A 10319-nucleotide genomic window follows, 5' to 3' on the forward strand; every position below is an offset into this window, starting at 1 on the left:
GCTGCTATTGTGTTTACGATTCTGTGGGATTGCTGTATTGTTGAGTGCTTCTTCCTGAAACCAAATTGGTAATCAGGAATGATAGTGGATAAGTCTACATCTTTTTCGAGTCTGGTTAGTAGCAGTCTTTCAAATATTTTTGACGGGATTGGCAAGAGGCTGATTGGGCGATATGAGCTTGTTTCATTAGGTGGTTTGCCGGGTTTGTGGATCATTATGATCTGCGCAAATTTCCATGTGGGCTGAAAGTACGACAGTCTGATCATAGCGTTGAAGATGATTGTTAGGAGCACTATCGCTTTTCGTGGAAGCTGTTTAAGTATGGTTGCTGTGATGAGCTCGTAACCGGGTGCTTTGTGCTCGTTTAGGTTTTCTATTTCCCGTTGTGTCTCTCCTGGAGTGAACGGTTTGATTGGTGGTGCCATTTGGCAAGGCACGTCTAGGAAGTTTATTATTTCTTCTTGATTGCCATTGATATTTGGGAGGGGTGAGAACACTTGTTTGAGATGGTCAGCAAATGTTGTCGCCTTTTCGGGATCGCTTTTCGCCCATGTACCATCGGCTTTTCTTATTGGTGGTATTGCGGTTTGTGGTCTCTTGAACTTTTTTGTGGCTTTCCAGATTCTTTGTTGAGGGATGTGATGTATCGTTCGAAGGTGTTGTTCCTCATTTTGGTTAGCGCTCAGTGTAGTTTTCGCCTCAATCGGTTTTAGGTAAGCCAGTCTTCAGTATTTCTCGATCTCTGCCATCTGCCCCGCGCTTGTCGTTTTATGACAAACAGCTCTCTGATGGAGACTGGGATGTTGTTTGATTCGTTGTTTCGTTTATCGGCTATGGTTGGGGTTGAGTACCATCCTGCCGCTTGTATTGTGGTAGTGAAATGTTGTGTGGCTTCGTCTAATTCCTGAGGTTCTTTGATTCTTAGATTTAGGTTGATGTGTTCGTCGATGTACGTGCGAAAGTTATCCCAGTTGGTTTGTTTTGTACTGAGTGTTGGCATGCTGGGGTTGTTTATTTGGTATCTGCTTAGTGTTGCTATTTTATGGGTTAAAGACACTTTCAGTATCGAGACTATATAGCCTCATGGGATAGGATCACTGATGCAGGATGAATTTGAAAGGAACTAGCCACAGCATAATGGAGGCAATATCCTCTCTGAAAATTCTTGTTAAGACTAATGGCCCTATCGAGCCCAGCCCCACTTAATGTCTCCCTCGTGGGCCAGGAAGTTTTCAGGACTACGGGGGCCAGTGATAAAGATCTGGTCACAAGACCCAAATGGGAGCTTTATGCCAAGACAGACTGGCCGACTGGCCGTCAGTCGTAAAGTGAGGCTCAGTCTCAGATATTCCAGAGTTGGATAGACCCATGTGAACGTCAGTTGCATCATAGCCGTCGCTAGAGTACACTTGAAATATAGCCGCCGCAGAAGCCAAGGTTGGAAGACAAGAGTCTAGCATTCGCCAAATTATTTGGATCGAGTGGGCGGAACCGCAGAATGCAGTTGAAGTGATACCAATTGTATCTGAGTATGTAAAAGTGAGCGTTCAATAAATACTCGTAAAATCCGAGACCCACGTGAAGTTATCTGTCGCACTGCATAGGCAACACGCGACAATATTTATATGTATTGTTGCCTCTGTAACATGTTAATAAGTCTGTGAGTGTAGGCCTCTGGGATATCGATGCTGGCAGAGGCAACCACGTCAAACTATAACAAAAAATGTTTATTGCTCTTAGAGCATTTATTACAGACGAGCGTGGGGCGTCTGCCAGCGAACTCAGCGCAGGCCCGCAACTATCCTGCGAGCGCGTAATGGCGGTAATGACTGGGTTACAGCAAAGAAGAACAACGGGTGGCTACAAGGAAGTACGCCGTGCTGGCTATCTCGCTGCAACGAAGGCTTCAGACTAACTGCAATTTTCAGGGCATCCAATAGCATCGTCATCGCTAGACCTGCATAGACGCTACGAACAGTCTCTCCACCGCATTATTCAGACACTCCCCACGCTCGTCTGTAATACCCGCTCTAAGAGCAATAAACATTTTTTGTTATAGTTTGACGTGGTTGTCTCTGCCAGCATCGATATCCCAGAGGCCTACACTCACAGACTTGTTAACATACTCCTATATCAGTCGGAATGTGACGACTATGACTGCACTGTAGCAAATTTAGTTGTCTGACTGTTCGAGGTTCCCACAGGCCTAATGCACGTATGCCTTTAAACCACAGTGTACTGCCTGCATTAATATTAGAAAAAGGAGTCTTAATTTTAACCCCTAATTGTATAATATTCCCGAGTTTCGCTAGTTTATTTTTGTGATCGATAAAGAGTGTGTTTTCTGTGAGATAAAAGTTTAATTTTGAATACAATTTATTTGAACTTAATTCTTCAGGTTATACTGGTAGAACTGGAGTCACATGCCCACCGAAGTGTCCCGCTGCGCCGGCATTCATCGGGCGTGTTCTGCAATAGAAGTACGACCATCTTCTGTGACCGCCCATTATGCCCGCCTGCTTGTCGACCTGCCATCCTGCCTGCCTGTCGACCTGCCATCCTGCCAGCCTGTCGACCTGCCTGTCGNCAGCCCGCCTCACGGCCCGCCTGTCAGCCCGCTTCACGGCCTGCCTGTCAGCCCGCCTCACGGCCCGGCTGTCAGCCCGCTTCACGGCGCCCCAGTCAGCCCGCCTCACAGCCTCCCTGTCAGTCCGCCTCACGGCCTGCCTGTCAGCCCGCTTCACAGCCTGTCTGTCAGCCCGCATCACAGCCTTCCTGTCAGCCCGCCTCACAGCCTGACTGCGCGCTTCTATAACCTGTTATCAGCAATATATACGTATAAGTTACTATGCTCTAGATTTCGTAATCCCTGAGCTGTATTTTCTTTAGGCCTGATGCAGTTAACTACTGAGGATTGCACTGTAAAATGAAACACAACACGAAGTGTAACGAGGAAGGCACTACGCACAAAGAATGATTGATAAGGCGTCAACTGAATACGCTGTAGTGGCGGTTCCCTTAAATAACTCTCTGGAGCTCAGCCCTTCTTGAGGAGCTGCCAGTTGTGCAGATTCTCAACAATTTCTAAACATTTTATATATAGTTCCATAATATGTGAATATAAGCATCTAGTAATTTGGTTTAATGGAATCTTAATTTGTATTGTAGTTAACAGTAGATGTTTATGATTTATAATGCATTATTAAGTTCAATTAAAACTAACCCCATGGACTTAGGATTGTTTAGTTTTTGGACTGTGTCCATCGTCCCGTATTCTACAAAACATGAACCGGACGTTGTTTGAGCCCCATAGGTGAGGGTTGGCAGGCACATACTCTGTTGGGTCCGTTAGAATGTGCTAATCTCAATTACCCGTAGTCCTGTGTCAAAGTCACTTTACGACTGACGTTCAGTCGGTCTTGGTGTCGAGCCCCATTAGAAGCTCATGACCAGGTTTTAGTCTTGATGTGGATAGTTACGGTTTTGCCTTTGTTAGGCGTTCTCTCTGATGAGACGACAGGTCCGCCCCTTGTCAGTTTTCACAGTAAATTAACCTGTTTATGTCGTCTGTCCTTGTCTTAATTATCTCTCAGAAAGTTTGCAAGTGTACATATCCTCTGCACATGATATTATTTAAAATATATAGAGACCGTTCTCAGTCCAGGTTTTGAAGAGCATGTTAGGCCGTATTTTGTGTAGCTCACTCAGCATCTGCAGTTTAGTTAATTGAACGGTCCAAAGTTTGACCGGTTCCAAGTTTAAGCCTCCTATATTATTTGTGTCTGGCTTCGCCTTGTCCAATATTGAGAACAGTTTCATTTTTATGAGTTTGTATGACTTCTGCTTCCTGCTTTCATAATTTTGTTATATGATGATAAATATACGGTATTTCGAAATCTTTATGCAATTCACGGAACAATGTGCGCCTTGTATAATTATCGATGGTGTGAAGAACCGTCTTTTACTTTCTTCGCTGTATTTTCAAGAGCTGGGCGTCTGTCCCAAATTCCCATGTGGGGTATGCATAAGTTATTACAGACTTAATGAGTAATATGTGGATAGCCAGTTTGATGTTATCGCTTAATCGTTCAGTGTTAAATTAGAAACAGATACCGAAAAACTTAACGCGGAAAAATTGTGGGCCCCACAAAAATTGGCCGTCGACCACAGAAGGACAACACGTCGGGCGAAGGTGGCACGACTCAAGATAGACATCCTCAGGAACACCACCCAGAAAAAGTGTGGACCCCACGAGAGGTGGGGACGACTTTCCGTGCCAGAGTAGCACGGCGCAACAGGATCCCCAGAAAGAACTGGTCGGGGACAGCATACTGAGGGGAAACACGACAGGATACACGTCCGGGAGGAGACATCAGCCGAAACTGGAATGCAGCAAGGGCGTAAGGAGCCGAGAGGTAGAAGAGCCTCTACATCCGAGGAAACGGAGGAAAACCGCAAACGGTATAGGAGAATGGAGTGGAAGACAGCAGCCACGACTGGAAAAGAAAGAATCTAAGAGGACATACAGGAAGACGACTGGACTAGAGATCGAGAAGCGTATAGCCTAATCTTCCGTCGGCCTACGACAAAACAAAGATTGGACACTGTGGAGGGGTCGACCCCCTCCAAAGCGGAAGAAAGAAAACGGCCCGCATGGGAGGAACCGGTAATAGAAGCACCGGCCTCCATAGCAAGAACGAATGAGGAAAGGATGAAAGCGAGGTATGAATGTGAGGCAAGGCGACCAACAAATTCTGGACTACGAGAGTGCTCGGGGCGAGCATCACTGAAGAGAGGGGCGGATGCGGTTGGATGACCAATGCAGACGTTGCCAGCAAAACACCGTAGGAAACGAAACCAAGGGAGAATATTTAAGCTGTTCGGGGACGAACAACCTTTAGAAGGGAGCAATGTCACATGTTCGGAAAACAGAATACACTTCCATAGTAACGCTAGAACAGACCGTTGCATAGGTAGCGACAATAGCGGTATTGTAGCCCCAACAGTTGGTCGTTGCATGGGTATTGCAGTATCAACAAAGCGTATCCCTGGTGATAGACAACAGAGGGTCGTTTGCATAGCAGCGGCCGAGGTTATAAAAAGGGGTTGAATTCATTCGCCGAGACAGTCTCAGGATAGACGCCGAGAGATACAGAAGTCAGTCTTCAGGAAGATGCCGCTGAAGTTAGTTGAGATCTTGTTGCCATACAAGACGGTTGGAAGGTAGCCGACGCAAAATACAGTCAAGGCGATAATTGTACGGTGTATAAGTGTGAGTGTCCAATAAAATTCGCTGAATCCGAGACCCACGTGAATTTATTTGCCGCGTGACATACCCAGCACGTGACAATGCTCTAAGAAATGCTGTGAGGCCTTGGCTTCTGTCATTTCAATGTTTAGTCTCCATGCATTCCTCTTATAGAAGACTATGCCGAGATATCGGACATGACTGACGAAGGTGACGTTCCGTCCGTTCTATCTAAGGAGCCTCGGGGAAGAGGAGCTAATAGTGTGGAAAAGTAGATGCCCTGATTTCTGTCTTCATTGATTTTTATGTTTCAGAGCTCATACAAACTCTCAATAGCGTTGAGACCTCGCTGCAGCTTTCTGAGTTCATAGCCTTCTTGAAGGTCTGCCGCATGTATACAGGAGTCATCAGCATAGGGACGTAGATAGATACCAGATGTTTGGCGGTATTGTTTATTTATATATAGGATCTGTGCAATGTGGGAGTCAGGGTATGACGCCATCTTGTGGTGCCCCTGCTTGTATATCTTTGGCGTGGACGTTTCACCTTCGACCGAGACTCCGAATTATCTCTGAGAAAGAAAAAAGTTAATAAGCTTGACTAGACTGAATGAAAATTTTGGTTTAAGCAATATATATACATAGTGCATGTTTTTTCGATGGATTCTTCCATATCCATACGGCAGCCTTAGATGTTATAGTTAAAATCTAAGGTGACGTATTCCGTAAGCGACCGCCTCTGTGGTCTAGTCAGTGGCGTGCCGTGCATGGAAGCAAGGGAAGCATTGCTTCCGTAGTTAAGAAACGAAAAGAAAATAAGTCATATATAAATAATTCAATTTGAATAATAAGGATTTGCATATTGTCATTTAACGCGTGTTCCTGCTCAAGGCCACATGCCGCCGCCTCCTCCTCCTCCCTTCCCTTGTTTGGTGGGACGGACAAAGTTTCCTTCGTTATTCTCCGTTAAAGTTCGTCGCACACGAAGTGGGCAAGGGAGCAACTTTCGGTTTGCTGGCTAATGCCTGTGATATGGAAGCGAAGGCCTGTGTTCTTTCAACGGTTATGAGAAAATTAACTGTTTATGTGTGATTTCAGTCTTGTTGGGTGTCATAGGTAACCTTAAGTTTTATTAAAATATTGTAAGTGTATATTTAGATGGCGTAAGATTGTATTTGTGATCGTATTTCGACGAATCAGAAAGAAGCTCTCTGCGTTTAAGGGAAGCAAGTGCAGTATTGCAGTACAGGGGCAGGGGCATGATTAGACTACACGCACGGGCCACAGCTAAAATGAATGCTGGCAGACAACGCGACTGCGACTGTGCAATCGAAAGCCTTTTAAAACGGGGGTTAAATAGCAGGTACTTTTCTGAAAAGAAAATAATTATAGAAAGAGGACGACTGACATGAGAGTTGCCAGAACTTAAAGCACAAACCAAATTTAATTTGGAATAGTATTCTAAAACAGAGTGGCTATCCGGTTGCCGTAATATAGGAAAATTGTTTTGTTGGCCATGCCCATTGCTTCTCAAGAAAAAAAATGTATGGAACAAGACTGGGTTTGGTGATACCAACAAACTTCATAAAGCATGGAAACGACATGAGAACTCTCAGACTCACATTATTTCAACAATGCAACTTGTTATGTTCGGGAAATCTCGAATTGACTGTCAACTTGACACTCAAAAGCGCCTGACGATACTACATAGAGAAATAATGAAACGCTTGACTGATATCATCTGCCATTTAGGAAAGTGGCAACTTGGCCTTCGTGGTCATGACGAAAGCGTGGATTAGTTTACTTGTTGAGGAACTATGGTCATAAACTCAATGTTCACCTTGAGAACAGTACGGTATTTACAGGTTTATCGAACAGAGTACAAGAGGACCTTACTGACTCAATAAGTGACGTAAATTTTGGTGAGTTGATTGCTATCAGTTCGATTATTAGATACCACTGCTTCCCTTACCAAAAATAGTACCGCACGCCACTGGGTCTAGTGATCAGACTTTATCAAGGTTAATGTTGCAAGTAATTATAATTGTGAAGAGGAAACTTATAAGTTTATAATAATTTTACTTGCGAGTGTAAAAGAAATTGTCCAATAAACCTCTTAGCCAAATCCGAAACCCGCATGAATTCACTTGTCGCGTCACATAGGCAACACGCGACAAAATATATTACCCATAAGAAACAAAGCAACACGGCGTTTGATCTCTACATGATCGTATTAATAAACTCAAAATATCATACCTAAATTTTGACTAAAAAATAATTAATTTATTCATATGGTCCTACGGGTTGGAAGACGGAGGAGTCGTGTTTGGAGCTTTGGTGGGCTCAAGAATTTTCTTTTCTCCACGTCGTTGAGACCAGTCCTGGGAGCCACCCAACCACCTATCCAGTAGGTACTGGTGGCTCTTTCCCTAGGGTTAAAGCAACAGGGGCTTGTATCTGATCATTCAACACCAGTTAGTGCCTAGGTAAAGAAAAAAGGTATATATATTGTAACGTGTTTCGTTACAGAAGACGCCGTAGAGATGGTTAATTGGTTTATTTAACAATCTTCAAATAACGGCTACAATTAATTATCACAATATTACGGGTTTCCACACTTTACAAACCCTACAACAAAATCTCTTAACACTATCTTCAAGAGTCTTCACGTATTAATAACGCGGGAGCTATACAAGTCTCCCTGAATTACACACTCCAGATATAACTGGTTATCACTGGTTATCGCACACGCGTCTGTAGCTCGTAACTTGCGAACTGAGAACTCGTTGGTAACGCACTGGCTGGCTGACTGTCACAGTACAACTGACTGTGAATAGCCTTCGCTGCTCCTTATGTAGCCTTGATCGGACAATTGTCGTCTGGTCCGTGTTGCTAGCCACGCTGTCCGGAGTTGTTGACTGCTGCCTAGCAACCGCGATATCCCTCGGTGACGTCACCGCTGTTGATTCGCTTTGCATAGCTTCAAGGTCGCGGGGACTCGGCTAACGTCGGCTCCGCTCGGCTCACTTCGGCTCCGCTCGTGACGTCACCGCGCGTTGCGCGTTGCATAGCTACCAGGATGCGGGGTGATTACTCGCCTATTACGCGAGCGCTACGCTACCGCTACGTGCAGCTGGGGAGGTAGGGGTCAACATGTCACAATATATATATATATCATATCGTCAAGTAGGCCTTCGCTATAGTAGTCACACGGTCCAATGTTCGCCCTGTTAAAGTTCGAATTCTCCTCAGAATATATACCGTATTTACGCATGTATAGGCCGCGTGAGTGTCTAGGCCACAGCACAATTTTCAGACAGAAATTATAGAAAAAAATAATTTTCTTCGAATATTATTTCAGGAGTAGAACACTCTGTGTTACTAATTATGAATATATTTTTTTTCAAATGAAGTGTGATTTCGAATATTTCGAATATAAGCCGCACCACAGTTTTCATCTTGAATTTTTGGCAAAAAATGTGCGGCCTATACATGCGTAAATACGGTATGTCCCGCCTGCTCTTGTGCTTGCAGCGGTTTGAGATGTTCTTGTCTTCCATATTTGTCTAAGTAAGGCACGCTATGGGTTATTTTACGGCGCCGTCGGAACTAAATAATATAACATAGGATTGAATGGGAACTGATGATTAGTGAATTGGCAAGGATTCTAAAGGAATCGATTTAGTGTCGCTGCATTCGCCTGCTGGGATCGAAGAAAGTCACGACAGATATCAGAATAGCCAGCTTCTAGGCCAAAATTCGAGTACCGCCGAAATGCGAGTCCAGAGCGTCCCCTCCCCCATTCAAGCCCTCTCGGTGCAAAAATGAGGAAACAGAGTACATCCGCTAAAGAGAAGGTGAATCTAACATGGCTGTAGCGCCAAGAGGAAAGGAATATGCATGTAGTACACGCTGACAACGCGAATTACACTCGTGGTGAGATTCAGAACTATCAGTCATGACGAAATTTTCACTTTCTGTGAGGTCACTTACACGATCACTACAATATAGATTACCGTATTTACGCATGTATGGGCCGCACATTTTTTGCCAAAAATTCAAGAGGAAAACTGGGGTGCGTCTTATATTAGAAATATTCGAAATCACACTTCATTTAAAAAAATATATATTCATAATTAGTAATACAGGGTGTAATACTCCTGAAATAATATTCCAAGAAAATTATTTTTTCTATAATTTCTGTCTGAAAATTGTGCTGCGGCCTATACACGCACGCGGCCTATACATGCGTAAATACGGTATCTTGGGTGTATCTTGGCATAGTTTATTGCACAGCCAAAACAGACGTGTAATTTTGAAAAATATCTGTGTGATTACAATAATAATGTAGTTTTACAATTTCTCTAAATATAGGCATTTTAAATTGAAAAAGCTCTGTTCAAATCTAAAGTCTATTTCTGTTTTTCGGCTGCCATATGATACGGCCTCTGGATGCCACAGTCGATATTGTGGGTAGGCTCAGCGTTTAGCTGTAGGCGATTTTCATAACAACATAGAGAAGAGTGGCTCAACCAAAGGACCGCCCAAAATTCATTTCAGAAGCTTAGCGAATGATTAGCACTGTCCCTGTTTCAAATTGTGTAGCCTGAATAGCTCAGTTTGTGTAGTGATGGGGCCTTGGGCTATACGGCGGAGGAATCCCATTTCGATTAAAGATATAGACCAAATTTTTCAACAGAGTCCGCACGGGGTCTTAAAACCACCGAGCGCATTATTGAATGGTTAACGGGACTTAAGGCCTGCGGGTAAAGCGGCCGTTTCGTGAAGGTGCTGACCTCTATCCTCTAATCACAGCATTAAGCATGTTGAGACTCATGGACTCAGCGCGGCGCCATAACGCACCCGTTGCCAGTGACGTTACCCCGGAAACGTTACAGTGACAGCTCAGGTACCGTTGCTTGGTAACGGGTGCGTTATAGCGTCGCGCTGAGTCCACGATTCTCATCAAAGCATATATCAAGCTATATCTTCACTTCGTTATGTGCACAAAAATTCAAGTCTCTCTACTTAATTAATTAAGCGCTGTGTCTTGAACACATATGTGGGAGTGG

General features: G+C 44.2%; 1 protein-coding gene across 1 annotated transcript in view; it reads left to right on the top strand.

Moving 5' to 3' along the window:
• LOC111872550 overlaps window positions 1-2609 on the top strand; it is a gene marked incomplete at its 3' end in the record, with an annotated part of 14227 nt that extends 11618 nt beyond the window's left edge. Inside the window, exon 4 of the mRNA XM_033754746.1 lies at window positions 2399-2609. Within this exon, the coding sequence (XP_033610637.1) occupies window positions 2399-2609 (211 nt within the window). The remainder of the gene's footprint in view (window positions 1-2398) is intronic.
• Window positions 2610-10319: the final 7710 nt, after the last annotated feature.

This window comes from Cryptotermes secundus, unplaced genomic scaffold (assembly GCF_002891405.2).
Source record: "Cryptotermes secundus unplaced genomic scaffold, Csec_1.0 scaffold871, whole genome shotgun sequence".
Lineage (NCBI taxonomy): Eukaryota > Metazoa > Arthropoda > Insecta > Blattodea > Kalotermitidae > Cryptotermes > Cryptotermes secundus.